This window comes from Daucus carota, chromosome 3 (assembly GCF_001625215.2).
Source record: "Daucus carota subsp. sativus chromosome 3, DH1 v3.0, whole genome shotgun sequence".
Lineage (NCBI taxonomy): Eukaryota > Viridiplantae > Streptophyta > Magnoliopsida > Apiales > Apiaceae > Daucus > Daucus carota.
In genome coordinates this window covers 6,568,924-6,585,804 of record NC_030383.2, presented here as the reverse complement: position 1 = coordinate 6,585,804, position 16,881 = coordinate 6,568,924, and the positions used below count along the sequence as shown (strand labels likewise).

At 35.1% G+C, this 16,881-nt stretch overlaps 2 protein-coding genes across 3 annotated transcripts; both read right to left on the bottom strand.

The window, feature by feature from the left end:
- Positions 1–44: 44 nt before the first annotated feature.
- On the bottom strand, positions 45–12,126 carry LOC108215006 (protein S-acyltransferase 24). The gene is made up of 13 exons (XM_017387307.2): positions 11,634–12,126; positions 10,983–11,123; positions 9,476–9,588; positions 9,206–9,285; positions 8,927–9,090; positions 7,398–7,536; positions 7,210–7,309; positions 6,136–6,193; positions 5,914–5,991; positions 5,726–5,824; positions 5,188–5,266; positions 4,921–5,069; positions 45–589 (listed from the first exon to the last, which is right to left on the bottom strand). Exons 1-13 carry the CDS (start codon positions 11,883–11,885, stop codon positions 167–169), a joined length of 1,875 nt encoding a protein of 624 aa, XP_017242796.1. The 5' UTR covers positions 11,886–12,126; the 3' UTR covers positions 45–166.
- Positions 12,127–13,078: 952 nt separating this feature from the next.
- On the bottom strand, positions 13,079–15,323 carry LOC108210593 (triphosphate tunnel metalloenzyme 3). 2 transcript variants are annotated; one of them, XM_017381946.2, is made up of 3 exons: positions 15,112–15,323; positions 13,875–14,513; positions 13,079–13,259 (listed from the first exon to the last, which is right to left on the bottom strand). In XM_017381946.2, coding segments are annotated over exons 2-3 (603 nt in total). In that variant the 5' UTR covers positions 14,477–14,513; positions 15,112–15,323; the 3' UTR covers positions 13,079–13,258. The 2 variants fall into 2 exon arrangements, with proteins under 2 accessions (XP_017237435.1, XP_017237436.1); XM_017381947.2 differs by lacking the exon at positions 13,079–13,259 and having other exon boundaries at positions 13,874–14,513; positions 15,112–15,253.
- Between the last annotated feature and the right edge of the window lie 1,558 nt (positions 15,324–16,881).

Here is a 16,881-nt window from a genome sequence, read left to right as displayed (position 1 = left end):
TAGGATAACCAAGTGATTAATTCAACTTCCGTACTGCAGGAGCATAAAGTTAAAGCACAGAACTTGTATAAGCAGTAACCAACTGATTTTACAATGTACAGATTTGTGCCTATAGATAGTTCCCCACAACAGAAATATCAGGCTGAACGATAATGGTATTGTTGAATCATACAGCTAAAATGGACCGGGTAGAGTTCCTTCCCAGACCAAGACCCAACCCTAAGGGAACTGAATCATTTTTACTATCATCGCTATGGTTACATTGTGACGAATGTACATGGCCATGCCGGTGATTCGACTGTCCATTCATATTTATGGCAACATGACTATTTCCATTGGTTGGTTTAGACAATCCAGAGACCCCATTTTGCAAGAGTGAATTTCTGTTCATATGCATCAGACTGATTCCCTCAGGTTGAGCTGATTCTTCCTTGTACTCTACATCTTCATTGTATCCAGTTCTCAAGAAATCAGAACAGTTTTTCCTGCATCCATGATCATATGGATTTCGAAATCGACCGCCTGGTCCTTTAAGGTAGTTATAGCGCATTGCATTGGCCAATTCATTGGTTGTAATATTGCGCGAAATCTGTCACACAATAGTTTTGGATCCATAAGGTGTCTTCTCAAAAACTTATAGTATTAATAAGGAAAAACCAAAAACAAATATTTTAAAAAGAAATAACATTTAATTCGACATCAGTGGAAGAATAGAAACCACAGTGAATGGGCAGCTCAAAACACGAATAATGCATACAAATAAATCATATTAAAAAGGGCCAAGACCCATGGGGCACCTGACCCTCTACAACAATATTTCTAAGCTAATGGTATGCAATTTATATCAAGTGTGATGCATGAATACTCATAAAACAATGGATATATGGACTAAAACCTCAGAACCTCAGAACACCACTACCCTGATGATTTCCAACCGCAGCAGAACGGAGAGAAACTACACATTGCCAACCCATGAAAGACACCCAACTCAATATTTTTATATCCCAATAAATCAATAACCAAGTCTGATTTTAATATGGGGACTGCAATACTTTATATAGGGCATGTGGACCCTAGTTAAGTAACCTAATAGACCAAGGCCTGATAACAATTGGGCTTATTATATAAACCTAACTACAAATTTGTTAAATTACTAATGCCACAAATAAACATATAATTTTAATCCTCTCAACCCCCCCCCCCCCCCCACCCCCCCCCCCCACACACACACCCACCCAACCCACACACACATGTCGAACTCCACTACAAATCTTCCTTAAAAGTAAAAAACTAAAAACTAAAATAAAAAATTTCTAAATCACATCCAAATATAGCACATATGGGGTCTGCAAACTGATCGTTGGGAGACGAGGAAAAAACAGTAAAGTCGGATTTCAAAAAAAGCTCACCGATTGACGGGAAAGATCAAATTAGAAACGAAGAGGATCATGTGAAATCACGTACGAGAGGGTGTATTTTAACTGTGTGTGATGACTTCTAGGAGGCCATTAGACTAGATACATCTAAGGACTTGGATTAGTTTATACTATCCATTATAATTTTGGTTTGTATATGAGCAATTGCCTATATATATATGCAGGTGCTCAAATGAGAACCACATACATATGTGAGATATGAGAACTAATCTCAGCCATATATTCAATCTAATCTGACAACCCGCCAAGGGCATCACACACAAATACAATACACCCACACACACACAACCCCACCTAATCCCTGCTGTTTTTAATTTAATTTTTCACTTCAATCGTAAACTTTTTTCAAAATCCGACTTCACTGAATTTTTATTCATCTCCCAACGATCAATTTGTATACCATATATGCTATGTTTCGACATGGTTCTCATTTAGTTCTCATTTTAAGGGTTCTAACTAGAGTAATATATATGACTCTATCCTTAATTCTGTGCTGAATTCTGTTCGCGATTCTATTATATTTAATTTTAATAAATTAGATGAGATTCGATGATAGATTCCATGTATTAAGTATAAAGCACAACTGTACTATCAGGAAACACTGTCGAAAGACACATGCTGACATGTATTCAGAATACTTTACAGCAGAAGGTGTCAAAAATCAAGGTTAATATTATTTAAGAGGAAGAAGATCAAGATAATAATTGAAGAGGCTGGAGATATTCGGTGGTATAACGAAATCCGCAGATGTGATGGTTTAATTCAAATCACAGGTAAGTCCGAGGTAAGCCCCATTAATGATAACTATGGACTCAAGTATTTTCTTGATTACTTGACGAATTATATGATCAAATTTATATTTGTGGATGTATTTGATATATCTTGTTTATAATTATTTTCTTATATATTGTAATCTTCACTTAGGACATAATCGCACACAAGCCAAGTGTTTCTTAAGAGAGTCTCTCCATTCTTTTGAATGAAGGTAAGACTGTGTACATCTTTCTCTCCCCAGACTTTGCGATAAGCGAGATACACCGGATACGTCTGTTTGTTGTTTAACTAAGTGGATTATAATCTTAACAAATATAAAAGAAGAAGTATTACAATAGTGTTCTTTTTCTAAGGCATTCATCCTGGAATGCATTCCGGAGAGAATCTTCTTACAGAGAGTTTTGTAGCATCCCATCACAAATCATTTATTTTATTATAAAATCTATTATAGAATACACATAAAATGTGATTCTAATGTAGTAGGTGGCTCTGGAAGTAGTGAAGGGTAGTGGAGCAGGTAGGAGGTGGGTGTGGGTGGATGAGAATGGCCGATAATCACTGAATAGAACTGCAGTGACCACTCATGTCTTTTGTTTCACTTTGACATAAAAAAATTCCTAAATCACGTCGAAATATAGTACACATAGTATGCAAATTGATCGTTGAGAAATGGAGAAAAATATAGTGAAGTCAAATTTAAAAAAAACTCACCAATTGACGGGAAGAAATCAAAGAACGAACAAAATTATGTATGTGAGGGTATATTTCTTTTGTTTGTGGTGCCTCCACGGGCCATTAGATTAGATTAATCTAAAGGCTTAAATTAGTTTATATTTGAGCACTGGCCCCCTCTCCCCTCTCCACGAGAATGGGAAGGATGGTGGGGCCCGAGAATGGATCGTGGGCCTTGATGAGCCTAGTAGGAGTGGAGTGGAGCCCTGTGGAGGCTCTTAACGTGTCTAGAGCCTATCAAAGGCCTGTTTAGAGCCTTCATGAGGCTCTAGTGAGCCCAAGATGGATAGAGTGGGGTCGGAGGTGGCCCTCATTTTGGTGATGTCATATTAGGGCTAGGTGATATCTTATGGGTTTTTTTTTCCGTTGTTTCTATTTAATCATTTGGGTAATGCCGTAATGGTCCCCAACAAGCAATTATAAGCAACATACTTTCAGCGAGAGAAAAAATAATCCTAGGACGAGTGATTCTTCTGCTGAAAGATACAATAGCCCCCTAAATTTTCATCAAAAGTCTAGGGTTAACACCATAAAGTGGGAAAAGCTGCTAATAGTATGTTGTATCATACGTATGTCAGGAACCCGTACCTTACACACACACACAGGGTTAAGTTCTATGGAGTCCACACTTTTATTGGAGTCCATATATATTTTGCAAGTAAAATATAGCTTAAAATGTTGTACAACATATTATTTTTCGAATGATGTTCTACAAACATCACTATTTTATTGAAAATATTTTGGTTACAAAATATATTATTCTATAAAACATTTTTGCAGAACATACATGTTCATGTTGCAAAACATACATATTGTACTTGTGAATGTATGAGATTTGTAAGATTTTATTGAAGTAATGATATTTGTGAAACACGTTTTACAAGATATTTTATTCGCAGAACATAAATGGACTCCGAAGACTCCAATAAATTAGTAGACTCCATAGAAATTTACACACACACACAGATAAATGATCAAATAGAAACCACTTAAATGGAAACTAAATAAAAACCAACGAAACCCCCTTATAACATCACCCACCTGAGACCTTGCTCAATCCACCTCGGGCCCACTACAACCTCACTAAAACTCCAGATAGACCCAAAGCCCCCACCAGACCCCACCCCGACCTACCTCGGGATCCAATCCTGGGCCCACAAACCTTCCCATTCTCCTTAATAGCATAGGTTTTTTATTTAACTAGTTTTCATTAGAGTAGGACCGGTTACTCATCAATATCTATGTAATTTAATTATCACATAAGAGACTAGAACGGAGCCACTTGAAAGGAATGTTATAGCAAAAATGTGATAATGCATTATTAGATGTTTGTTACTCGCATATAAGAGACAAAAATAATTTTTTTATACGATGAATTGTTGTGCTTGTTATGTAGATATATAATTCAATGCATAAAATAATATAATCCCAACAACATATATACTATTATGGAGCCACTAAAAGAACTTTATTTTCTTAAAAACGAGTTCACCTAGAATATAAAGACTTTGGAGTCCACATGTACCATAATGTTAAACCTGAAACTCCTTTATAATATTTAAAATTTTACCAATTGACAAGGTCACAGCCTTTTCAACCCAACCACCACATCAAAATTAGCTGACATAAAGACATACTTAAACTGCTACCAGTGCTAGAACCCTATTGCTTTCTTAAATAAGAGCCTCAACTGCACTACAGGGATTAGTCTAGTAGTACCTCACAGGGTCAAAAGTTTTCATGTGAAAGAGCTAATAGAGAATCATATATCAATCATAAAAGAGTTAAACAAAAGCTACACACATAGTGTGGACTCTTGTATAAGTGCTTTTTAGTGCATCCTATTGTGCTCTAATGTAGAAGATATAACTTTCTTGTTTAACTATATAAGTAAATCGCAGGCAGGCAACAATTAGGAACTAATAAGGAAAAAAAAAGATGATCAAGATTATGACACTAACATAATCTGAGGACATACCTGAGAAGCTTGTACAATAGTCAAGATTGCCACACCAGGAAAGATGAAAGAATCTAGAATAATAAATGCTATAGCACCTATGTGCTGATTACCAGCATGATTTAGCCACGCCCCAAATGAAGATGGAGCTAAAGGATCAGTCAAAACCCCTGCATCGCGTTACCAGAAAAGAAAATCAGCAGGATAACTTCTTTTGTGGCAAAATAAAACCAGGCGCATAATGAAAGTTATGTTGTTAAACTAAATAAACAAAAACATGGGACTTACTTGTGAGAGCGATCCCACCAGTTAACATCATAGCCAAACATTCCAACACAAGGAACAACATGAAATCCCATTTATTTTTCTGTATTTAAAATTTATATTAGTAAAAGTATAACTGAATCAGGCACTGGTCAATTTTTTAAGCAAGGTACGACATGGGTCTATCGAACTAACAGTATGACACATATATTATTTCTAAAAACCCAGTTCTCAAGAACTCCAAGTATAATGGTGAAGAAGATCTCAAACGAAAATTTTATGAAGGTGAGGAGCATACTGGAAAGAATCAGTTCAACCTTGAACAGATCTCATGGTCATCATATGTGATCTTTCACAAATATATACGCAACTTTAGCAGAAAAGTCCGCATCAGATGCATTACTTCGGTATTAACGAATTTGCCGCTATGGTGCTAAGTCGAAATATTTAATCTGGTCTTATTTCCTCGAAATTGAAGATATGGAACTATCTAAAGGTAGATAGGTCCTTACGATTGATATTAAATTATTCATATAGCTACTAGGATAAAACAACCACAAACCTTGCCAACGCAATTAGATACCCAGGGGCAATGATGGTCAAACTGTTCAACACATCTATCACAAGTAGAACAATGCTTTGCACGGAGAGGCCTAACAATCTGATGGACATCATAACAGAGTTCGTTACAAATTATTTTAAAGGCAAGCGAATGCCGAGTTGAAATTGTGAATGAAAAGAAGACAGCACCTTGCAGGTCGGGCAAAGCAAAGACCAATTACCATCAAGCAAAGCAGGATTGCCAATTTCAATCTTCAGCAAAGGTTCCTAGGAAACCATAATCAAGTAAAAGCAAATAGATCAAATCATGCTTCTCAAAAAAAGTGCGATAAGGAGCATCAGAAAAAAGAAAAGTAGCTCCAAGGACCAAAATATACTAGACATGGTAGCAGTATTAACTAAACTACTTACATCATCCTTCATATTTTGTGAATCATGAACATTCATCCTGATGTAACCTGGATCCTTTCTACATAAAAAAGAAGTGTATAAAATAAATTAGGAAAACTACCATGTGAAGTTACACTAAGCAACAAAAGAAAGTCTCTTGTTAATATAGCTGATGGTGGCAGATAAAAAGCTGAAGAAAAATTTGTTCTAAAACAAAAGTTTCACCACAACCACAGGTAATAGTAACTATATATACCAATGACCTCTTGGTCAGATGAAATCGTCTGTGCTCCACTGACCGAGGGTTCGAACAAGATCAGTGCATGAGTGTGTTAATTATCAGCAAAAAAAATAAATTGTAACTATATTTTTCACTATGCAACTGAAACATAATTAATCAAAGTATTTCGCAAAAAAAAACAAGAAGAAAGAAAAAGAAAAAAAATAAAAGATCAACACAAGCATTTAAATGAAGAAATATACATGGAAAACGTCATGAATACACAAAATTACAAATACAGCATTATAATAATTAACTAAATAGAAATTTCTGGCCAAAAAATTGTTTAGCGCTGATAACAAAGTTACTAATAAGAACCATCCTGTCTGAAGTCATGAAGACGAACAGATGCATTCTATGCTAAAACTAAAAGGATATAAGAAATAAAATTGGTGACACTACTAAAAAACTGATTGTATATGCATTGTTTCCTTGTTTATAAACTCATATATAATTATAAACACTTCAATTCAATTTCTTATCGTTTGGTATATTATACTTATTGGTTTAATTTAAATGCTAATTAGTTAATATATTTACTATTAGTTAATTAACATGGTGTGGCAAATAAGGTCTGTTTTTGGATACAGTGTACTAATTCTTTGACACCCTCGAAAAATATTCACCTATATTATACAATTATTGGGCACAGTGTTTAGTAGTCAGAACTCAAGATCTATTAAATTGATGCAGTATCATATATTATGAGGAGGCGATTCTTAAATATTGACATAGGGGACTGTTTCTTTAATTAACAATAGCATATATATAAAAACTGTCAGACAGATGTTTTGCCCCCCCGGAACAGCACATACCTACTACACCTATAGAAGAAAAATAGTCCAGAAGTTGATAACAGCACACCCAACCATGCAAAAAAGCCGAGCCCAGTGGTCAACTTGGGAAGATTTGAAACTGCATTGAACATGGAAATAGTCAAGTTCACCTTGTTTTGCAACCCTTCTAATCAATAAATACACAAATATGTTACAGTCAGTCATACCCATGATGACTGAGTGAACATAGGTCACAAGTAACAAGAAGATCAAACACCATAGTATTGGTGCTAGTCCTAATTTTGAAAGTTGTCCAAGGCGACTATTTACATCCCAACGTTTGTCAAGCAGCCTCTTAGCATTACCCTGTTGAAAAGGATTTGTCAAATAACATAACAAACAAAGGAGGATAGTTCCAAAAGACAAAACACAACCGAGTCGACTAAATAAAGGAAGACTGACATGGGAAAAGTGTAGATGCTAGAACAAATATAAAGACCTAAACTTAGTTACTTGCGAACGTAAGAATTCATCATCGTGATCAGCATCCAATATGTGAATGGTACTACACCTGAATCACACATTCACTTCCTAGTAAGGGTAGTGATACTTACATGAACATCTTAGTAATACATTACAGAAACCAGATACTGTGACAGATATATATTGGTATCACTTGTCCGCCAGTCACGTTTTAAAACAGGTTAATTTGATCAGTGTTGAATTACTTCTGTGTTGAATATATTCCATATAGATTTGGTATTTGATTCAGACTTTTACATAAAGAGAGCATCATCTCACAATATTACACTCTTTACTAGTAATATAGGATGGCCATACATTGCAAATATAATTAAATGGAAGATCAGTTCACCTATCCAATAATCATAGTAATTAGACACATTAGTTGGAAAAACAAAGACTCTAATTAAGTTCAATTAATAAAGTTGACAAGGTATATATGTATATATATATATATATAGTCTTATATGGGTTTTAAATTTTACAAAACGCCAAATTCTGTAGGACAGAGGGGAGTATAGTCTTATATGGGTTATAAATGAAAGTGATCACCGTTTTAATCAAAATAACTCATTTAGCTATCTGATCTCCACGGGGACTCGTTTAAAGCACTCAAACCACTACATATACTCTGTTAAATTTTGGGGGAGAAAACAGAATTAGGGAATTTTTTTTCCCCTAATAGATTAGTTTTGGACATAGGAAATGCGGACCTTTTGGTTTGACCACTAATAATCAAGTACAAGAACCAATTATGGTTGAAGGTGTTAAGAAAAGAATTACAAAAAAAATTATATATGTCTTTAATGTTATGTTCCTTAGCATGTATAATTGTGATTTACTATTATTATGTGTGCCATATAATACTTTTCATCTTTTGACTAGAATTTGGTTAAGTTTTTTGTCAATTAATTTTCTAGAATTAACCTAGTGATATTATAGTGATTTGAGTGTTTAAAATGAGTCCCCGGGGAGATCGGGTAGCTAGGAGAGATATTTAAATGAGAATATAAAACCCAATCTTATATATAGAAACGTGAGTGTTAAAAATAAAAACCAAGAACCTAATTTCGTTGAAACTGGTACTTATACTGATTTAAATTTATGCATTACTGAATGAATGAACAACAATGGCATCATGGTCTAGGCTGTGTCATATCTTACTCTAAAGAACGAAAACAAAGAAAATATACAATAACCAAACTCATTTTTACAAGTACAAAGGAATACCTACAAGGAAAAAGGCAACTTGTTTGTGATTCTTATCAGAAGCAAGCTGTGCTGGAGTAAGACCTGTGTTATCTGTCACGACTAAATCCTCCTTTTTCCCAGCCTGCACCAATACTGTGCATGCTTCTAAGTTTCCCTTAATAGCAGCCCAGTGGAGAGGTGTGCAACCTAAGATTTCAAAGCAAAATTGAACTAAATCACAGACTATGATCTCACTTCCACTATATTTTACTTGCAAAATAATAATTAAAAAAAATGTAACAAGACCAGACAAAAAAATTACCCTCCCTGTCTTGCCGTCCTCGATATGCATCTAAAAATAAAAGAAGGCGTATGCAATCGGCAAAGCCTTTATATGAAGCCCTACAATTACACAGATATATTAATCCTCAATACGAAAATGAAGCTGGGAATGTTCGAACTTGTAGTCGCAGATATCCAAGAAATGGGAATGGCCCTCTAATTAAATATACAAGCACAACAAATGAATCTACTAAAAATAGTGACACTAAAAAGATATTATATTTTAAATGTAAGATTGACGATTTCTTACCAATGCAAAGGGCTTCTTCCATCATTATCTGGAACGTCTGGATCTGCATTCCACTTTGTAACAATGTGATAAAGGAATGCTGTCTGGCCATATTGAGCTGCAACATGTGTTGCCTGCAATTGAGCAAAGACAACATACAAAAACATATTTATGTGTTCCGGCATATGAATGTCAAGATAAAGAGAGGACAAGAAAATTACAGATATGGCACAGAATGATTAATGACAATAGTTATATTAGATATTACAATGAAAAAGGAAAGAAAAAAGAGAAAAGAGCTGATCAGGCAACACAAGATGACATTTTCTTTAAAAGTTCTATCTGAACTTCAAAGACCAACAGGAATTAAAAAATAAAATCAAAACCCTTCGGCCTTCCGTAATAAGTGATAAATAATTGTCCTAGGTTTTAAGGGATACTCAATTTAAAGTGAGTAAACATAATTCCATACTCGATTTCATAGATACATATAGAATTCTGCGGAAAGCTGTCCTGTATCCGCCACTTTATGTAGATAATTTACCTTTTAAATTGAAACTATGAAACACCAGACCTTAATTTTACTTGAAAAGGTGGGTCCAACATTTGAAAGGGGTATTCAAAAAAATATTGGAAGTTGCTAGTAGCCTTTTGTTACAGTCTAATGACAGGCTTCTACTACCATCTCTGTACCTCTATATAAAAATATTCGAAATGTGCTCATATTAAGTGAGTTGCTTGGTCGTTGTTGTAGTGACTAACTGAAAACTAGCAAGTACAATTTCAGTTACTTACAAGTGTAACATGCATTACATTTAATGTTAATCATACGCAGTGCAAACCACCTCCTCCCCCATACTGCTTATATATCTAAAGGACAACCAGGCCTATTTCCTTATTCTATAAATTATTTGTTATTTTGCTATCTATTTTACTTCAAGCTGAATTTCATGCATGTATTAATATTACCAAAGAATGTATATTCCCATTTTGGCTACTAGAAAGCATCACATGGCGGAACATGCAAAATCCTTTTAATCCAACTCAGCTAGTTCATTTGGATACACAGCTGTTCTAATATGCTAAATATCCTAATCAAGAGTTCGGTTGCACTATTCAAAAAATTACGCTTAGGAAGAGAACCGGAAAGTTTAAATGTCATAAATGCCTCTCAAAGTAAGAAAGGTGCTTAGGCAAACTATCAGAGAATCAGTCAATCGCCTATAAGAGCCCTACACCTACGTATCAGGATTAGCTAAACGAAGTCAGGTATGCTCAAAGAATTCAATAACATATCCACCATAAGATTAGATTCAATCATGAGAGCACAGATGCATGAGTTATAAAATCCTCAAATACTTATCTATAGTCATGTATACCAGTGCTGCTTTTCTGTTAATAAATTTCTTTTAACAAAAAAATACACTTTCAATTGTAAGTCAAAGTTTATAATCTTTGGATAAAGCTCGGCTCAATAATAAAAAATATCTTCAGAGAATAAATAATGTAAACACAATGAGATATCAACCTGATATCCATACATGTCAGCAGCACCAACACTGGCACCCTCTTGGAGCAAGAGCTCTGCAACCTGAACAGCTCCCCGCACCGCACTCCAGTGCAGTGCTGTTTGTCCAGTGTGATCTGCAGCATTCACATCTCCCCCATGCTGCCAGAAGAAATTAATGATAACAAAATGTTAACTACAATGGCATAGAAGATTAATAAATTCAATTCAATTCAGCGTACCAGATTAATAAACCCTGTTGTCTTTTAAATTACATATATTAGTAGTTGAAATTTTTACAACTACAATACTAAAATAAAAGAATAAACCCCAAATAAATAAGGGTAACACTATGATTGCGGTGTGGAAAATGGTTATAGCTCGGTTTGTAATCGAAATGTGCCCTGTTTCAAACAGAATATTTCTAAACTTCAAAATTTATTAATAATTCCGAGAATTCATCCTAAAATCTTAAACAAACTAATTTCCTATCATAACAAACTTCATAGCTCCTACTTGAGCTACTCGCAACCCTCCCAGCTGAAATTCTCGGTACTCATCCTACGCTTCTTTTAAAAACCTCGCAATCAAACTACATATACAGCTCACCGGACTTGTAAATTCCGAAAACTTGAAAACCACCACTAAACATCAATAAAACAACACACACACCTGGATGATATACTGAGCAGCAGCAGGACGATTGTTAAGCGACGCCCACTGCAACGCATAATAACCTAGAGAATCCGGCTGCGTAACTGAACAACCTTCAATTCTCACCAATCTCTCTAACTTCTCCATATCTCCGTACGCCGCCGCCGTGTACACATCGTTTTTCAAATTATCTTCGTCGGCGGACGGCGTCGCCGCCACCGCCGCGTCTCGCGATTCCACCTCGCTAACAACCTCGATCTCCGATGACATTGTGAGAGTAATTGTCGTAAATTAACACAATCAAATTAAAATGGTTGTGTGTATAGGTGTATGTATAGATGAAATGTATCGGAATCGGTGATGATTGGAGGAGGAAGATGCGAAGAGGGAGTCCGTGTTGACTCGGTCGAGATAAATGTCTGTCCAGAAAGATACAACGACAACAATATTATCGAACAGCGCCAGACGCCCATTTTCACTTGCTATTTTTTTCTATGTTCACGAGTATTACATATTTAAATTAATATTGAATAAATTTATTTATTTCTAATTTATAATTTACTGAACGGATTAAATTTCCTAATTTCTAATTAATTTTTGTAGGTATATTTACTGATTAAGATCGATTAAAATCGATTTTTCATTCTCTACAACACTGATTTGTATTCATTGTAAGGATGAATGTTAAATTGAGAATCATTTTCTCTAAAAGTGAAATATAATATAATTAATGCTATAATTTTAGGAAGAATTGACTATTCGTTTGGATCAAGTGGCCTAGTTGGGCTGCATCAGTTGTCAAACAGACAAAAAAGAAAGAAATCTACTCTACATATCATTGTCTTCTGGGAAGCCTGCTGAAAGTCTCCTGCCAGGATAATCCTCAATTTATTAGTAGCTGGTACAGGGCTTTTTTTATTAACAACTATGCAAATGCAGATTCATTTGACATTATAAAAAATATATATTTCAAAAATCCTCAAATTATTAGTTATTACCAAATATGTTTTCTAATTTCTATGAACTACTATGCAAATGCAGATTCATTCGATTTTATACAAAATAATATTTCAGAAGTGGATTCATGTTGGAGATGATAATGATGCACGTGTGTGATGCTGATGGTAATTAACAAATTGGGTGAACTCGTAGCTATTTTGCTGCATACATTGGGCAAACTTGTGGTTGTTTTATGCTTTAAACCCATGATTATGGATCTAAATCCATTGGACAATGAATGTCTGTGAATGTGGTGTAAATTTGTATATCAATTTCATGATTTTGCTCCGGTATGGCAATGTTTTGAAACCGAGAAGAAGATAGAAACTAAGCCAGCAATTTGCATCAAATGTTGAAACCTCAGAGTAAAGAGGGGTGAACCCTACGATTTTTATTTTTTTTGTCACAGGTGAACCCTACGATTTATATTAAGTAGAGGTGACATTAAAATAATGGGAGCAATATGATGCCAACAATCTAGATAAAGTACCCATCCATGTTTATTGTAAATTGCAATTTATAGAAGATAAACTTTGAAGCTGATACAAGATGTACTGCTGAAGTCACCCAGATCTACCATCTTCGATACAGCAAAGGTTGTCTCACACCCCACCATTTGTCTTTATGAGCCATTCATCAAGAAACCTACATTTAAAAATAATTTTGAATTGTAATTGGACACAAATTTCTAGTATGTACAAAGGAAACTGATAACAAAAGTACTATGCTTGGCTTATGTGTTTTTTAATGAGATAGAAATATTAAATTGGGCAGAAAGGCTCCAATTGTTTGATGTAAAAAGAATAGTGCATATTGCACTTTTTGCCTGCTTGACATAAACTAATCCTAGGACCCCTACTCAGTCCAGGTTCCTTCATTTTTTCCCCCCCTGTTATACTTGCAATCACAAATCAAAATTTCCCTAAATTAAGATACCCATTAAATCATATCAGTGGTTTTGAAATAAGTCTAATTTTTTGTAACTAGTAAAGGATGCATGTTTTAAACAAAATCAGTGCCTTCACTTCATTGAAAAATTTGTTACCACCAATATTGCTGATCACAACATATGCAGACGCGATAAATGTATTAGTGTAGGTATATGCATTCATTAGAGCATCATGGAAGTCCATAAATGCCCTAGAGGCTGCAATGCAGATTACTGGCATCAATATACATACACACATAATTTAGACGATTGTGGTGCAAAGAATCACAAATGCCATGATCATAAGATAACCATGAAGGAGATTAACTTACTACGGCAATTTCCCAGATCGGAAAATAGCAAATTTTGAAGCTTCAGAGTATGAATAACTGATCCCATTCTCCATCAGAAACTCCTCGATTAATTTCTTAGCCTTCTCCGGTTCTGTGCTTTCACATTCAATCTCATAGCAGGTTCCAAAATCATACATTGTCTCGTCCAATTCTAACACCAATCCTTTCCACTCATAAACCCCTCGGACATTCTTAAACCCACCCAAACACACAAATCCTTTCTCACTCACCCCAAACTCATCTACAGCCCTCTTCACCACCCTTGATTCCACAGATCTGAGACGAGTTGGGTCACGCACACATTCCTGCCCAACCAATGGATCAATTTCCTCCTCATCCTCCTCAACTCGGCTCACACCATCGACTAATACAGCTTTGGCTTTGAGAGAGACTACACACTTGGCATCGCCACCGTAGAAGCGAAGCCGGAGAACAGCACGCTTGGCAGAGAGCTCAGAATTGGCGCCATCAAAGAAGATGTTGTGCTGACTGTGGACTGCCGACTGAAATGGAGTCAGGAGAGCTTGAAGATTCTGGTGAGCAGTCGAATCTGGTAGCTTGATCTTCACTTCGACCTCCATCAGTGAAAGAAACTGGAATTTAGTTCTGGTAGATTATCTATAATTTACACATAGCAAACAATAAATTTAGTAATCAAATACAATATATCATGATAATAATTATTCTGAAGTCCAAGTTACGCCAATCTGAAAGAACTAGTACTTTGAAAATTCAGATTACATCATTTGTGCATCCAACTTATGACATCAAAGATTTATAAGTTCTTTCCGTGCGTCATTTTTTAATCTCACAAACAAGGAAACTTTAAATGAGAAATCAACTGCATTAGCAGAAAACAAAATACACACGAAACCTTAACATCCTCAAGAAACTCCTACTGACATAATTCAAATAGTCTTGTCAATGCTCAAACCCGCAGTTGACTAATCGATGATCTATATTACTTAATCCTACTCGTATCGCCATAAAAATATCAACAATCATTTTCTTCAGTCTCCCCTCTTCTTATAATTGTTCATTTCAACCTCTAATTTTCCTTAATATTTTATTCAATTCACTCCTAAGCACTGAACCTTTCTTTAATCTAATCATCTAATATCAGTCATAATATTCAGCTCATACATAAACAAACATATATATGACAAACAATTAATATAGAAAGTGCCTAAAAAGTAAAGAGACTTATCATACTTACAATTATTAATTTGACGAAGAAAGACCGATGCGAGAAAAATTGGAGGAAGAGTCGTTGGATGATCTGTCAAAGTGACGGAGAAGAGAGTTGACTCCGGCGCCGGTGGCTGAGCTTGCGGCGGCGCGTTTGCGAGCTTCCTCGAGTTCGTCTTTGTCTTCCACCACCACTTGTATTTTGCTAGGCTTTCTGCTCAGCATCCTCCGTCTCAAAAGCGCGCACACACTGGGCCAAGATTGTTTTGTAATATTTTGATAGGCCCATTTCATATTTGGGCTTAAGTTATTAAAGCCTATCAAATATGTTGAGAGTGTTTAAAAATTTTCAATTTATTGAAAAAACTTGATTAATATTTTTTTTTTTTTCAATGCGACTTATATGTTTTACAGAGGATAAACCCATCACTTGGGATATCCAATCGTGCTCGATTTTTTTATATTACTGTAATTTATTAATCACCTTTCGAATTTTTTTTTGAAAATTATTACATTTCGAGTTAATTATATATTTTTAATTTATTTAAAAGTTTCAAAAAATATGAAACAATTAGTTACGATTTACAGTTTTTACTATAGTTGTATAGTAACCTCTAATTAACACAGCTTATTTAACATTTCAGAACTTCCTTGTATTTACTCTTTGACTGTTACTGGTGACACTTCTATAAAAATGCAACACTAGTAGTGATGTTCAAAACTCGCCACACTGGAAAAGGCGATGGCAAACTCAAACTCGTGGGTGTCGAATTCGATGATTTTCATAGCAATGCTGATGTTCGTTTTGGTTTCGACAACAGCAGAGCATAAACCAGACGCCCCCTACGACTATGTCAAGAATTGCTATCATCCTTTATCCGCTGTAGACAAATGTACAATCCAAATAATCGAGTTCCTTTTTAACGAAGATCGTTTCAACATTTCTGCGAAATGCTGCAAGGCAATTGCTGTCACGCCGCTAAAATGCTGGAAGGGAATGTTTCCTAATCACCCCAAATTCCCTCATCTTGCTAAGGAACACTGCAGAGTTTACGCGCATCCTCCTCGTCCCTCAATCTAGAATTCTAGATCAGCCAACTCAAAATGCATTACATATAAGAGGATTTCCTAGTTGAAATGCTTGAGTTTCCTTTGTTGTTTTTCATTATGGTGGGAATAAAGATTGTTCAGGTTTCAAATTAATCAGCGGGACTTTTTATGTATAAAAATTTTGAGAACATTTTCTGGGGTACATAACATTTTCCATAATTATTTTCCTAGTTTACCTGTCACGCATAGATGACATTTTAATATTTTATAACAAATCTGTCACATTTAAACACAAATTTTAAAACATCTAATGCTAAGAACGACTAGCAGTTATATAACAAAAATCAGGAACATGATGATGAGCCATAAAATGCAGAGGTGACCATTTTAAGCACACTTCATCAGACCGCTATCATCTCTGACTTCCCATCAAATTTTTGGTGATATAAAGTGATGTATAGTTGATTAAAGGTGTCGGAAAAAGATATTATCCATTGATTTATGAAAAGAGTTCCATTACAGATCACTAAGGTTGCTTGATGTACCGATGTCAATACTCCTTTGCTCAAATGACCAACTTGCCTAGAATCAGACTAGTATAACTATTTTTTTTCTTTTCTTACTTAGCATGAAGGATACTGCTATAGTGTTATGGTCACAAGCTCGTCGTAAATTTTGTACTTAGCAGGTTATAATCCAGGAATGCAAATATTTAGATTTTAGGTTTTAGGTCACAAGCTACTATACA